The sequence below is a fragment of the Hemicordylus capensis genome, chromosome 3 (genome assembly GCF_027244095.1).
Source record: "Hemicordylus capensis ecotype Gifberg chromosome 3, rHemCap1.1.pri, whole genome shotgun sequence".
Taxonomy (NCBI): Eukaryota; Metazoa; Chordata; class Lepidosauria; order Squamata; family Cordylidae; genus Hemicordylus; species Hemicordylus capensis.
In genome coordinates, this window is record NC_069659.1 from 263,580,375 (window position 1) to 263,596,802 (window position 16,428).

General features: G+C 43.0%; 1 protein-coding gene across 1 annotated transcript in view; it reads right to left on the minus strand.

The window, feature by feature from the left end:
* Positions 1-983: 983 nt before the first annotated feature.
* LOC128349938 (deleted in malignant brain tumors 1 protein-like) overlaps positions 984-16,428 on the minus strand; it is an 85,355-nt gene continuing 69,910 nt past the window's right edge. Inside the window, exons 22-25 of the mRNA XM_053307277.1 lie at positions 14,456-14,628; positions 11,484-11,872; positions 5,375-5,646; positions 984-2,317 (exon numbers count right to left, since the gene is read on the minus strand). Coding sequence (XP_053163252.1) covers positions 2,166-2,317; positions 5,375-5,646; positions 11,484-11,872; positions 14,456-14,628 — 986 coding nt within the window. The 3' untranslated portion in view covers positions 984-2,165. The remainder of the gene's footprint in view (positions 2,318-5,374; positions 5,647-11,483; positions 11,873-14,455; positions 14,629-16,428) is intronic.

Here is a 16,428-nt window from a genome sequence, read left to right on the forward strand (position 1 = left end):
GGTAGATTAATGGTGGTGGAAGGTTTAAATTTGTGTTTTTTATTAATATTATAATAAGGGTAAAATTTATAGTTGTTATCACGAAAAGAGGTGCGCGTGAAGTCAATTTGTAATTGTGTTTATTATGACTGTTATTGTTAAAAGTTAATAAAAATTTGAAATCGGGGGAAAAAAAGAAATATTAAAAGATTAATGAGCTTGACTTGTATTTTTCAGCTGATATTATGGTAAAGTTATCTCAAAGATGGGTATCAGATGCTTGGACAGGGGGTGCAATTTCAGTGCTTGCCCTAGGCACTATTTTCCCTAGATACGCCTCTGTGCATGGAGTAGAGAGAATGGACAGAGATAAATTTTTCTCGCTCTCTTGCAACACTAGAACCAGGGGTCATGCTATGAAACTGAAGGCTGGGAAATATAGGACCAACAAAAGGAAGTACTTTTTCCACACAGCACATAATTAATCTATGGAATTCTCTGCCATGGGGTATGGTGATGGCCATTAGTTTGGATGGATTTAAAAGGGGCTTAGGCAAATTTATGGAAGACAGGTCTATCAGTGGTTATTAGTCTGGTGGCTATAGGCCACCTCCCGCCTCAGGCACGATGCCTCTCAATATCAGTTGCAGGGGAGCAACAGCAGGAGAAAGGGCATGCCTTCAACTCTTGCCTGTGAGCTTCTCAGAGGCACCTGGTTGACCACTTTATGAAACAAGATGCTGGACTGGATGGGTCTTCAGCTTGCTGGGTGATTCAGACTGTTTTCAAACACTAAGCTTTGGTCATTGGAGAGTACTACTGAGAAACCACCCAGATGATAAAATAAGCTCTTAAAAACAAAGGACCAGTTAGGTCATGGATTACTCCCGCAGTCTTTTGCCTTGTTCTGTCCCTTAACAGGACCTTGTTCTGACTGGAGCAATGTCTTTCTTACATTGTACTAACACTGAATTGAATATACAAAACATAAAGAGCACAAAATGTAATTTTGCAAAGTTTCTTTATAAGGTACATAATTGTCTTGATCCAATGTATATTTGTTTGCACATTTGTAACTCTAGTTTGTTTCAACCAAAAGACACAGAATTGTATTTTATAGATATTTTAACATCCTGAATTCATTTAAGCTGGAAATCATTTTATTGTTACTATAAATCCAAAATCTGGCCAATTTGCATTACATTGCAACAGTTGTTTTCCTCATTATTTCACCTGAAATTCTCTTTTTATTGTGAATGTAATCAAAACATTCTGTAACTTGGGATAAGGTTGTTGAATTAGCATAATTTAGTGGTGAACACTAGACATGCCACAAACTGAAAGGAAATTTATGAAGAAGGAAATGTATCTTTGCATCCAAATTATCGCAGTCTCTGCCATGACTGAGAAGAAAACTAAGAAAGCAGATTATCTATTTAACTAAAATAGTTAACTAAATAATAGTTAATATAAAATTAGCTATTTCCCCTCAGATATTCATGAGATTCCTTTATATTTTCAAAAAGTATTTCCCAATCTTAATGAGGCATGTCATAAAAACAATGTTGTCCCCACTGAAAATTGTATTAAAGTAATCATGTGGGATATGGCTCTATAGACACTGAAGGAAATGTCAGAAACATCATTTTCCACTAGAATGAATTGCAAGTGAACAGCTTGAGTCCTGGAGTTGAACCCCTGTTGGGTTTCTTTTTATTTGGATCTAGTGTTATGCTTCAATTCCAAATTAATCTGATTGCTTTACATTATCCAATCAAAGATAAGTACTTTTCAGTTCCTTTGATTAAAATGAGAAAAAGAAGCACCTGCTTTAAGTTCCTTCCAGTGAAATCAATGGCCTTTCAAGTGTTTAAATACCCAATATTTTGTTTTTCTTTAAAGTGACATTTTCATCTAAAGGCAATATCAAGGAACTATAGGATGCCAAGTTCTCTTTCATGAAGATGTATCTAACAAGCACAATCCAAACAGTAAAGTGTATTTTAGATCATTGAAATTAAAGGCTGACATCTAGACTAAGTTACTCATTAGTACTACTCAGGAGTTACTATAAAGGATAACTTAATCCCAATAGGACTTCAGTTGAGTCATTTAGTCACAATGTCAGCCAATGAATTTAGCTCAATTAATAGTATGTTGGATTGTGGCCCAAGATTTTTAGATTCTCACATTATCTCATATGGAATTGGCCTCCTCCATTTATTTTTCAGAATAAATCCAGCAAGAGTCACTACTGCAACTGCCACAACAGCTACAACAATGTATAGTGCATATGAATTATGGGCTTCTGCATTTGCTTGTAGCTCTTCTTTTGGATCTGGAAATAAAAAATAAAAGAGTTTCATTATCTTCTTGGGTGGTTATTGAAATGTGAGTAAAAAGTCACTGATTTCTCTTGTATCATTTTTGGGCTGTAATTTCCATTGATCCCCTCCCACAGTAATACTGTTCAGGGAGTGACACATAGGTAAAGGTAAAGTGTAAAGGTAAAGTGTCCCGTCGAATCCATTTCGACTCCTGGCGCCCACAGAGCCGTGTGATTTTCTTTGGTAGAATACAGGAGGGGTTTACCATTGCCTCCTCCTGTGCAGTATGAGATGCTGCCTTTCAGCATCTTCCTATATCTCTGCTGCCTGATATAGTACCAGCGGGGATTCGAACCATCAACCTTCTGCTTGTTAGTCAAGCATTTCCCTGCTGTGCCACTTAAGGTGACCTGAGTGACACATAATTCTGACATAAAAGTGATTCCAGCCTGGCACTTTTAATAGAAGGTGATCTTTAAAAAATATTTAGCCCCTATCCAACTCCAGCACAGCATCCCTCCAAGGGTTGTAGCTGGTGCCTACCTTACATTTCTTTTTCGATTGCGAGCCCTTTGGGGACAGGGAACAGTGATTCCAGCAGCAGCTGGAGGGAAAGTGAACCAATGTTTGGCTGTGAAGTTTGAATGAGTGTTGAGAGCCATAGCCTGTTTGTGGCAGGTAGATGGAGAGGCCTCTCAGTGTAGTAAGACTTAGGGATGTGCACAGAACTGGCTGGCCCGGATCGGTTCCCAGCCGGACCGGCCTCGAACCCAAATAGGCAGTTTAGTCTGGCACCCCCTCGAACCGCCCCCCCCATTTTGGTTTGGTCCGCAGGGTTCGCGTACCACTGTCCGGGCCACGCAGAGGCCAAATGCGCAGGTGCATGGACTGCATAATGGCCGCCAGGCCTCTGGGTGAAGGCAGAAAACCTGCCAAAGAGTAGCTGAACCGACCGAGAGGGGCATGAGGAAGGCCGGCGGGGGGAGCGGGAACCTCCGTGAATCCCCCGCCGCCCCCAGGAACTCCCCCAAAGGGAGTAAAGGTGATTTTCTTTTTACTAAAAGTGGTCCACGGACCCCCCAAACATTTGGGGGTGTTTGGTCCAGGGTCGGACCGAACAGGGGGTGGTTCAGTTCGACCTTGAACTGTCGAACCAAACAGGTTCGACATAAAAGGTTCGATGTCAAACCTGTTTGCACATCCCTAGTAAGACTGCATGGGTACTGGTGAGAGCCTGTCAGAATGCTTTTTAAACATGCTGCTGTCTGACACACTTTTGGCCGTGATGATGAATGTGATTCTGTTGTTATTTCAGTTAGTACCCTGCTTCCCAGCAACATCACACAGGCACATAGGAAGCTATCTCATATCAAATCAGACCATTGGTCCATTGAAATCAAGTATTGCCTGCTATAACTGGTAGCAGCTCTCCAGGATTTCAGGCAGGCATCCCTGACAAGTTCCAACTGGAGATGCCAGGGGTTAAACCTGGAACCTTTTGCATGCAAAGCAGCTGCTCTACCACTAAGCTATGCCCCCATCCCCTCTCTCAAGTCAAGTCAATGTTTCTGAAGCCACTCTTTCAGACGCAGGCTACAGAAATGGCTCTTCATTATTTATTTATTCATTCAATTTAAATACTTCACTTCCTAAAGAGGCTCAGGGTGGTTTATATTAAAATCAAACACACATAATAAAACAATTAAATTTAAAAAAAAAAACTTTTAAATGAGATTACAATTAAAACTAGATATCATTAAAAGCCAGTCTAAAAAGATGGGTCTTTAAGGCTCTCCTGAAGGCCTCCAAGGAAGATAATCCTCTCATATCCACAGGGAGTGTGTTCTACAAATCATGGGGGACAACTGAGAAGACCGAATTGCCACCAGATGAACCCAAAGGTGGACCCCCTCTGTTGATCTTATTTGATGATCTTAATGAGAAAGGCGCTCACTCAAGAAACCCAGACTTAAGCCATTCAGGGCTTTAAAGGTCATAACCAGCACATCGTACTTTGCCCGGAAACACAAGGGCAACCACTGAAAATGTTTAGAACAAGCAAAATGTGGTCTCTCTGGGATACCCCAGAGACCAATCTGACTGCTGCATTTTGAACTAACTGAAGTTTTCAAACTGCATACAAAGGCAGCCCGACATAGAGCGCACTGCAGTAGTCCAACCTAGTGGTTACCAGTTGGTATACCACTGTTTTCAGGTCATTCTCCTCAAGGAAAGGGCAGAGTTGTGGAATCAATCGCAGCGGGTAAAAAGCATGGCTGATCACAGCCTCAACCTGAGGCATCAGGGTGCGATCCGGGTCCAAGAGCACTTCCAAGCTATTCACCCATTCTTTCTGAGGGCATGTAATCTCATCCAGAACAGGAATTTCTATCACATCTTACAGATTATGATCCCCAACAATGAGCACCTCCGTCTTGCTTGGATTCAGCTTCAGTTTATTATCCCTCATCCAGCCCATTACTGCCTATAGGCAGACATTTAAGGCGCTAATGCCATTTTCTGATATTGATGACAGGGAGAAACAGATTTGGGTGTCATCAACATATTGATAACACACAGCACCAAATCTTCTGATGACCTCACCCAGCGGTTTCACGTAGATGTTAAAAGATATTGGTGACAGCCTTCAGGGACTCTATATAGCAGCTCCTGTTTTGAAGAGCAATTGTCACCAAGTGCCACCATCTTAAATCCACCTGAGTTGTAAGAGTGGAACCGCTGTAAAACAGTGCCTCCTATCCCCAATTCCCTCAGGCAATCCAGAAGGATACCATGGTTGATGGTATCAAAAGCTGCTGAGAGACCCAAAAGAACCAGCATACTCATACTTCCTCTGTCAGTTCCCTGATGAAGGTCATCTATCAGGCTTACCAAGACTGTCTCAACCCCATAGCCTGTCCTAAACCCAGTTTGAAATGATTGAATAGTCAGTTCCCTCCAAGACCGCTTTAAACCTTGCCAACTTGAAACAGCTCCAGAATAGCTATTGACCTCTCTTTAAAAAGTGATTGAAAGAAATTTATGGTGTAAGAACTGTTTTGATTTACCTAAGTTTCTGCTCTGAATGCCATCTTTCTGAAGCTCAATTGGGCCAGCAATAACATCCATCTTTTCCTGATAGGAGCTTGTGTCTCGCTTGGATCTAGATAGACAACCCTGATTACACCGAGAGGCATAGTCATAAGCTCTGCAAACCACCACTTTGCACTGCAGGTAAACTGATGGATATCGATTAATAAAGTCAAAGGCTCGGAAAGAAAACCGTAAGATATTTCTGTATGGTGAATAATAGGTCTGGTAGGTATAATCTTTAATGCACCTGCAAGAAAACAAAAAAGAACAAAATGAGCCTACACGAATTTTGGTACAAGAATGATATGTAATCAATATGCTACATTCATAAACCAACGGTACTAAAATAAAATAACCGAAGTAGCTTAAATACTGAGTTGAAGTCCATACAGTCATGACTAAGCACCACTGAAATCAATGAATTATGTTGGCAATCACCAACTTAAGTTCCATTTATTTATACTTAATCTTGACTAATTTTCCTTGGTACAACCCAATATGAGCAACATCGATATACTGGATTCCAATAATGACCTACTGTGCTTAACATAAAATGTGTGATCAGTCCAATAGCTGACATCCTGACCTTCAGCAATCGTGCAGAGCGCTTCCGGAGTGTGAGCAGTGCCGGGGCAGATTAAGCCTTTTGCCACCTGTAAATGGCCAAGTCCTTTGCCACCCCCACCGCCACGGCAAGGAGGAAGGAAGTTCCTTCCCCCATTTTTCTTTAAATGCTGCTGCAGCGGCGGGATGGATGGGGCCCAGGAGGGCAGTGCCTGCAGGATGGGGGATGAAGGGAAAGTCCCCCAGTCCTTTTATATTAAAATGCGCCACACAGCAGCGGAATCGACAGTAGCAAGAGTTGTATGTTGGGGGGAGGAAGTCCCCTGTTTATCTTAAAACAGCATCCGTCTACTGCATGCCGATAAACAATGAGGGAAAGTTCCTTCCAGCTCCCCTCCTTCCTCCCAAAAATCATTCCCTCGCCCCAAGATTTGTGCCACTCCTCCTGGATTTGCCACCATAGGCAATTGCCTCTATTGCCTCTGTGGTAATCCACCTATGCGCAATGCTCAGAAGCGCAAGCCCTGTGCACAAAATCCCCCCAAACAGTGCATATTGCACGACATCCTCCTAAGACTGGAGGATTTGAGCAAGGCCTCCCGGCACAGTTCCACACAACTTCGTTACACATGCGCTTCATTAGTCAGAATGTCAGCCAGTGGTTTTTCGTGCTAAACATGTTATTTACACAACACTTTTTGTGAGGAAAAAGTCACTACATGGCATGACCACATTATACTGTACATGAGGGTATGATTCCAAGAATTATGAAAAGTGCGAAGAGAAAAATTTCTCTCATTCGCACACAATACCATAGCTTGGGGCCATCCACTTAAAGATTTAGAGTAGGACAGGAATAATTTCTTCACACAGTGTATACCTTACTTATCAACCTTGCTATCATGTGATGTAGTTATGGCCATTAGCTTAGATTATTTTAAAAGAGATTAGAGAAATTCATAGACGATACATGTATCATGGCTATCAGCTGTAACATCAGATGTAATCTCCATGTCCAGAGTTAGCAGAATTTTGAATACCACATGTTAGGTATTAACCAAAAGAGAGGAGATGGCTATTATCATCATGTTCTCTGGAGATCTTTCTCAAGGACTCAGGTAGACCACTTTTGGAGAAAGAAGACGGGGAAAGCACCAGCACCAGATGTGGAGCTATAAGTGGCCATGTTCTGTGAACAAAAGTTGCTCATCACTAGGGCCCCTTGCCTGCTGCCTCTCCCCCTTCCCCTGAACCCTGCTCACCTGCCGCATGGCCTCCCGCTCCCCACAGGCTGCCACCATGACTCCTGGAGACCTAGGAGCCACTGTGGCTGGCTACAGTTTGTCTGGCTGCTGCATTCTATAAAGATATCACGGCCCATCACCAAGCAAGAAGAAAAGACTAGGATACCTCAAAGGTGCACTTGAAAATTTTATTAAACATTTCAAGTACTTTAGATGTAAACTCAGAAGACTCTTTGGGGTTAAGTCAACCTGTTTCATCAAGAGACTGACAAAGCAATTTTGCATGGCATCTATTGAAGAAACCATTGCTGGAGACAAAGTGTAAGGTTAGATAGATCATTGACCATGCCTGCTCTAAAGGCAAATTATAACCTGGCTCCTATGTTTGCCCCTGCAAGTATTCAACGGCCTCATTTGTACATAATGTGAAACCAGAGGTTGCAGAACCCATGGTTAATTTTTCAAACCTTGAATCGCATCATAGGCATTCATCCAACCACAGCTTGGCAACCTCTGTTTTCAGGGCAGGGGAGTCACTTCCTCTTCCTAGTCCACTGAGCCTGCAACCCAGCAAGCTCCATAGTGCTCGCTTCAACAGACTGTGGGCAAGGTGTCAGGATGTATCCAGGGCGGCAGCAATTGGCCGCAATCTTCAAGGGGACGTGCTGAGCACAATTATGCCTTTTCAGGATGGTCCACCCATCCTTGGCAGGGAAAGGGCATTTAAATTACCTTAAATGCGATGCAATTCCTTCAGCTTACAGCAATTGCATTGCTGCCCTCATAAGAGCCCCACAACAAAACAGTCTTGCAGAAGAACAATTTCTGGAGAGGGGGGCAATTCTGAGGGGCACTATTTTCCTGTTCTTACAATAGCTCACCCTGGCAAAGCAGTCCATGGAAACCAAACCATACTCCTGCCCCCTTGGTGGCTCATTCCCAGGGGATTAGCCCTCCCATGAGATGGCCAATCATGAAATGGCCTTAGGCTTGCCAACCATCGGTCTTCCATCGGACTGTGCACTCATGAGCTGAGTTATTCAAAAAAGGGCCCCCCACTTGCATGGAGCCCCTATTCTCTCTGGTTAATGATAGATCTTTTGTGTAGCAACCCCCTCCTCTCCAGGGAAGCCTCTGATGCATGCATGGGAGATTTTGACTCTCCATGTGTTCAGGCATTACCAGGTGGGCAGAATGGGGAAACACCAGGAATGTGGGCAGATCATAACTCTCATTCAAATTTTCCTTTTCCAGCATCAGGTTCAGACTGATGTTGCAGCGTATGCAGATCTGCCACTGTGAGGAATCATGGGAGAGGCGATCCCAGTTGTCTGTGACCCCAGAGTGGGGTCGCTGTTCTAGGCAAAAATAAAGATGGACATGGGCGGACGGGCTGGTAGAGAGCCCACTTTTACTACTTCTTCATGGTATCGGCAAGACAGGGAATGGTGTTGCGGTGGTACCTGTCCCTGCAGCTTGCTCGCGTGGAACTACCAGACTGAGTAGTATCTGCCGTCTGACCAGCATGTAGGTCTCTTTGGCCTGACACTCTCATGAGAAAGCTGCCCGTGGAAGAAGGGCATTCATCACACATTATGAGTGATTCTGCCCAATCCCCCTGGTTTATTGAACATTTCAAATGTTTAATAAAACATCCCTCAGATGGTTCCCCCCCCCTCCCGGATGGTTCTTCTCATGAGGTGTGATGGGGTATCCCCATGGCCTTCCACTCTCATGAGTGAGTGGTCCACTTAGGAGCAGCATCCACCCTCATCACATGTGAGTAATCACTCCTTTCATTGGAGGCAATGCTGAACAAAAATCCCCTGCTAACTGAACAAAAGACGCACCTTCTAAAAGTGGCGATTCTCTTTATTTAGCAGGGGGAGAGCAACTGGCCCTATCCATCTCCAGCACAGCATCCCTCCAGTGGCTGTTGCTGGTGTTTATCTCATGTTTCTTTTTTAGATTGTGAGTCCATAGCGGACAGGGAGCCATTTTATTTATTTATTAAATCTATGTAAACTGCTTCAGGGACTTTTGTTGAAAATCAAAATATCAATATTCATCATATTCATATTCATATTGCTGTTCCTGCTACCCAGCTCTTCTTATGAAACCACACAAGTTTGCCCAAGGTGAAGGGGCCTCCTTCCTCAACATCATTGTGCAGAAAATAGACTGAAGCCATTCAACAATTTCTGGCTGGGGCTGCCCTTGAAACCCAACCCCGGGTATCACCAGCCTGCCATATGTTCCCATCCCAGTGATCTAATGGGGTTGCCTTGTTTACGTTGCCACCATGACTGCATGTGCTTGTGAACATACATATTGATTGTTTCATTTTCAGAGAGCTAAGCACATAGTGTTTATCTTGCCATCCCATCTCCTTTCTCTCCTGATTGCCGGGGGGGGGGGGGAATAAGGGACAGAGTGGGAAGAGGAAATGCTCCCATGTGATTTTCCCATTTGACAAGCTAACAAGCTTGGGATGGGATGTGGTGGCATTCCTGTTGCCAGAAAACTGTTTTATTGGATCATTGAGAGGGGGTGGGGCAAGTGCTCCGAGAGGTGGCCAGCAAGAAGTGCAGCAGGCATGCAGCGGGTGTGATCCTGGGAGGGTCTGGGCTGCCCTCTCTATGATTATGGTTCCAGAAGCAGCATGAAGCCACAGTTATGGCAGAGCCCATATTCAGACATCATGCTGCCACCGCAAAGCCTCAGGTTGTGGTAGCAAAACTCACTACAAACTGAAGGTTTAAATTGGAGTTTGGCGAGGGAAACCGCAAGTCACTTTTGCTGTGAAACCACGGTTGCACACATTTGGACGGTCACAAATTCCAAAACCCCTTTAACTGCAGTTTCACTTAATGTGAGACTGCAGCCAATGTATCAGTCAGTTTGTGCATTACCTCGAAGGACTGGAAAACAAGTTAGTTATTTGGCCTTCTTTCCCCTGACTTAAGATATAATAATGTATCAAGTGGAATTTGAAGCAAACATTACCAAATAAACTGAGAAAGAAGAAGTGCAAATAACTAACACCTCTTATCTTCCCATTTCTAGGTAACATACAACCAGGTTCTAAATCTATCTGCTGAGAAAGCACAAGGCCAAAGTTAAGCAGGTCTGGCCCATTATGGTGCCTGGATGGGCAACTCCTGGGAACCACTCAGAGTGCTCGCTCTCTGTCTCTCACTCTCTCTCATATTCATCTATCTGTCTGTCTATCTATCCACACAAATACATATATATTCTCTCTCTCTCTCATATATTTATTCATCTATCTATCTATCTATCTATCTATCTATCTATCTATCCATCCATCCATCCATCTACACATATACATATACATATACATATACATATACTCATTCTCCCCCCCCCTTTATGGCATTGAATTATGCAGTGGATTATCTTTTCCATTATTTACCATCCTTTTAACTTACCTGATTTTGCTTTCTGCAAGAAAGTGAAAGCTTCTGTAATCTTATCCTTTATAATGTCAGTTGCATAAGGGCTCTTCAGAACAGGCAATCTTTAAGTTTTATTTTCCTGGAAATAACTATCTAAAGCTTACGAAAATTGTCTCTCAGTATATCCTGGTTCAAATTATCCACAAGGAACAAGGAAATTGTGGTGTTTCGGAACAATGCACAAAATTGTCATATGCCATCAGTTTCTCAAAATCTCATTCTAATTACAATGTTTTGGGCAAGCTAAAGAAACATATCTTGCTGAAACAAAGGTTGCATGAGATGCACCGGTGCAGGAAATGGCTTCTACTAATTCAGTCACAGAGATTGTGTGTGGGTGCAAATTTCACTCATCTCCCCTTCCCCCAGAAGGCCACATGGAAATATGTCCCTGAGGGCTGCACAACCCTGAGGGGCATATCTCTGGATGGCATAAGGGACATCTGCAGGAAGGGAGATCAGCAAAATTCCTCCTCCACCCTGTGTGCAGCCATAGTCGGGAAGCCATTCACAGCATGGGTGCTTCTTCCCACAATGCACATTCAGCCTTTGTCAGGATGTTGGCTGTTGTGGTGACAGCAAATTGTTTTGCTTATTGGATTCTTTCAGATCACCGAGTACCTGAGCAAGGGTGCCTCTTTGCTCAGTTAGCAGGGAACTCTATATGAAACTCCAGAACTTGAATAAGCTTCTTTTTTAGCTAGCTAAAATCTAAAAGCCATCAAGATTCATCAATATTAAAAATACATCTCGTATCCAAAACCAAACAACTTGACCATTTTAGAAAATAACGTTCTTACCCATTCTCGAGGATACTGTAAGACACGGTGGTAAAATCACTGTAGGAGGGTGATGCTTTACAAGTATCCAGAAACATCACCAGCTCTGAGTCAGAACTATGAAGATAAACTTGCAGATATAAGTCCCGATTCAGTTCAACATAATAAGGTGTGTCATAAATTGGATGCCAGAAGGAGGCCGAGTCATAAAATGTAAGGTTTGCACTATAACGGCCATACTGAGTTTTATTGACCTCCATTGTGTCATCAGCAACATACATTGTTTCTATCCAAGTATTTTGTAGCATCTTACAGTTGACATGCAAGTGAAGATCCTTTTTCCTTTTAATGATGCTGCCTGGAGAGGCTGCTGTGATCAGGTTTGAGTAAATAATAGAATCTTTATCTCCCTGTTCAAAACATAACAAAAGAAAATGCATTTTCTGAGTTAAGCAACTGTTAGGCAAGCCAAGATTATCATAGGAACCTTTGAACAGACGACAATTGTTCCATCTAGCTCAGGATTCCCTACACGGACTGTCTGTGGCTCCCCAAGGATTTGGACAGGGGCCTTTCCAGTGGTATCTAGAGATGTCAGGGATTGCATGCTGGGCCTTATGCATGCAAAGCATGTGGTTTGCCACTGACTACAACTCTTCACTTTATAAAGGGATAAAGTTTCCCCTATGCAAGAGGGAAGAGTCTAGATGTCAGCCACTACTATTTTTGAATTATTGGAATTACTATTTAAGATACTGATTGTTTCAATAATCATTTAGATTTTAAGAAACCTGAATATTGTCATTCTTAGTTCAAAAATATAAATTTAATCATCTGATAATGAGCCTGAGATGTGTCTGTCAATTCTTCTCAGTTAAGACTGTTCAGCTCATAAAGGTAATTGGTATGCAGTTCCCAGCATTACTGCTCTTATACATAGTTAACAATGTTTGTTAAAAATCAGAGTAAGAGATATGTTTTAGTGTCAACAATATCTGAAAAGTACAGCAGCATTTTTTCTCCTGTTGCATCTGATCTCCTGTATTTCATGCCAATCATAGGCCAATCAAAGCTAGGAACTTTATAAAAGGCAATGAATTGTAGGGGGAAGAATACCCATTCAGATCTCTCCCAATGAAATCAATGAGACTTGAAAGTGCTTAATTGTGACTGGACCATACTCTGAATTTGTATCTAACTAGAACTTTATTCGTACATTGTTACCACTGTAACATACAGTACATTTCCTTTCCATATCCTGCATTAGAGTACCATGTTCACTGTATCTGTACCTATGCTCACCTTTAAAATGAATACATGTTCAGTTATTCATACAAAAACACACACATGTATGCAGACACAACATAGTGCCTGAACAGGGCTTAGGAATGTACAGTGAGAGCAAACTTACTCTTAACCCTCTTGAAACTCCAGCCACTCGCTGCCTGACTGGGCTGCGCAGCTTATTTGCCCCAGCCCACCTTCCTCCAAGGAGCACGCAACACCAGGTGAGCTCCTGCTTTTCGGCTCCCCGGGTGCTCCAGGGGCGGGACTGGAGCAGCAAGGGATGGAACGTGCGCGCTCCAGGTTCAAATCCCCGTTGGTATGTTCCCCAGACTATGGGAAACGCCTGTATCAGGCAACAGCGATATAAGAAGATGCGTAGAGGCATCATCACATACTGCGTGGGAGATGGCAATGGTAAGCCATGAGACTTTCTGGGTGACTCTGGGCCAGTAACTTCTCTCTAAGCCATGAGACTTTCTGGGTGACTCTGGGCCAGTAACTTCTCTCTAAGCCATGAGACTTGCTGGGTGGCTCTGGGCTAGTCACTTCTCTCTCGGCCTGTCCTACTTCACAGGGTTGTCGTGAGGAGAAACCCAAGTGTGTGGTGCACCACCCTGGGCTCCTTAGAGGAAGAGCGGGATATAAAAGGTAGAAAATAAATAAAATAGAAGTAAATCCCGAGAATACATACATGAGACTGTCTATCAATGGTCTGCGCCTGAGATTGGCAAGCGCCTCACGTGTGGTGGGGTGTACGGAGCGTTAAGCTAGGCTAATGCCCACCATGGCAGGGACAGTGCGGAGGGAAAAACAGCTTAAAATGGGTGATGCACCTTAGGGAAGTGTTTGCCAACAAGGAGGACGATGGATCCCTTGAGGCTTGACAGATCAGGGATGCCACTCAGCCCTTCTTCTCTGCAAAGTGACATCCTTCCGTATGGCTGTGCAGCATCGGAGAGGTGTCATCAGTACCAGAGACCTGACCTTAGGTCGGCGTGGATAGGTGGCGCCCGCTTTAGAGCGATGGAGCCGCCCAGAGCCAAGGTGCTAATGCCACTGTCCCTAGGCCAAGGCGGCCACTCCGTGGCCGGCCTTATAGGAAATGCACTGTAGTGGGTAGAGCACCAATCCCAGCTGAGTGCCATGTTGGCACACAAAGAATTCTGTCTCAATAAACGTGGCCAAATTCACCAAAGAATCATGTGTCCGTGTCTCCTTGGGTCTGGGTGCAAAGTGTGCAGATACAAAGCATGAGTGTGAACATGACATATAAAACAATATCCTGTAATAATGCTCGATTAATAATTAACTCCTGAACATGCACACCAGTGTCATGCTACTGTGTCAGTCTTTGAGGCAGATATTGAAGACTGCCATATGTTCCAAGTTTGCTCGCATTACTTTTGCAGCATGCAATGGAGCCATGCTGGAACAGTTGCCATGCACTGAATATCACACAAGAAGAAAGCCATGAAGGCAGAAGAGGGTAAGGGAAAGGCTGGGGAAACTATTCCTATGTGTGCATGGAGTCAGCTCAGTGAGCATGAAGCTGCATGGCTTGGACCATGGTTAGCCATCATTAGGCAAGTGGGAGTGTTTCAGTTCATGAGTCATTTCTAATATGAACCTTGAAGGTTTCAGAAAGACTGGTTTTTTAAAAGGAAATCTATAGATCCATAAAGATATGAAGTAACAAATCTCCATACCTCTCTTCTGGTCTGACAATGATTGTATGGTATGTTGAATATAACATAATATGGTGTGATTCTTGGTCTGCAGGATGAGTCACTCAAGTGTAAATCCCATGGAGAGTAGCCTTCTGAGTTCAGGTATGCTCTACTAACTACAGCATACATGTATTCTGGTAAACAAAGAAGTGCTGGTGGGTAGGAACAGGAAATTCTGTTAGTGCATTGACACATACATGGCAATACATATAAGTGATACATGTAATTATTATTAATAGAATATAACAACAACAATAATAATAATGCCAATACAATACAGGACCACTACTGAAAATCACTGTCCATTGCTAGTGTTCATCATAATGTTCATGTGCAGAGTAATAAAAATGAAGGATTGCTGTCCAACAGAGAAATAGATAGATAGATAGATAGATAGATAGATAGATAGATAGATATACACATACATATATTGTAGATATAAATATATTTTGTGAATTAACACCTTTTGGTATGGAGTATGAGGATGGACAATGGATGTATCAGAATATGACCTTGAGAGAACTATGAGTTAAGTATATCAGAACACGAACACACACACACACAGAGTCCCTGTGAGCTGCCTAGCATTGCTTGGCAGATAAGGGTAGTCACATTTTTCTTAGATGAAAAATGAACTACTCATGTATTACTCAGGGCAGAACTGTGTGAATCTTGTTCCCTTTAAAATTAAAGGGTAATGAAGTGATAGCACTGCTCATTGATTGTACTATCAGAATGTAACACCTAAGGACATTTTCTGCTAGGCTATGACCCTGGGCAGTCACATGTTGTCTGCAAGGGAATCTCCATGAAACTTAGAATTCTGGCTAGTCAGGGTTTCATATTAGTGGGAGGAGACCTAGATATAGCTGTAGGCAGTGGCACTCTTACCCCAGGACTTGGAGGCTGAAGTCCAGGGCCTCCACACCCCCTGGGCTCCCCAAATCCTCTTTAGTCTGTCCTGGGTGGTGTGATTTGTGCCCTCAAGAACCTACGTGTTAAAAATGATGCTTAACTTGCCATGGGAGGAGGGGCCACCAAAGAGATATTAGGTCCAGCCTCCAAAATTAACTAGGTGCACCTCTGGCTGTAGGTGTGGTGGGCTTCTTGAAGACAAACACCAAAAGTCTCCCCCCACCTCTGGAGCATGGCCAGCGGGCACATTAGGGCTTAAGAGCATGGCTTGAACATATCTCTCTTGTGTGTTCACTCAACATATGGAGTGGAGGAGTTATGAACAGAATTATGTCCCAATAGAACCAATGAGGTTTCTTATTAAGCAGGTGTCCTAAGGAACTGAGCCTAGATTACCACTTGGTGTGTGCTCCTGGCACCCAATTTATTATTCATTTATTATAGTTCTACATTTTTATCCCAACTTATATTTTTTAAAAAATACTCAAGGTGGTTAACAAGTGCAGAACTATAAAACAATATTCAGCACCTAATCAAAATAAGTACATTAAACTTTGGGAGCTGTGTGCACCTCCTGATTTTTGATCATGTGAAAGTAAAAAGCAAAGTGGGAGGCAGGGAACATGATCATCTGCTAAGTATTAGCTGGGTAGAACGAGCACACCGTAACCCAATTCCATCCCCAACTTTTGAATGAGGTCGGAGGAAAACCCCTCCTCCACAGCTGACATTTAGCAGACAATCCCACTCCCCATCTCCTCCCTTGCCTATAACACACACAACTGAAAATCAGAAGCTCACATAACTCCTAAAACTGGGGAGAACTTTGTCCTACCCTGGGGAAGTTTCCAGGTCACTCTGATGAATTTTACTTAGAATTTTTGCTATCCAATTTTTGTAAAGAGATTACTTTCAATGTGATTAGATTTTGCTACATTGTTTGTACTATACAGTCTAGTCTCATGTAATGTTTTTTCTTTTCTTTTCTCTCTTTTTTCTCTTTTCTGTTGTTGTTGTACTGTCTGATCTACGATCAT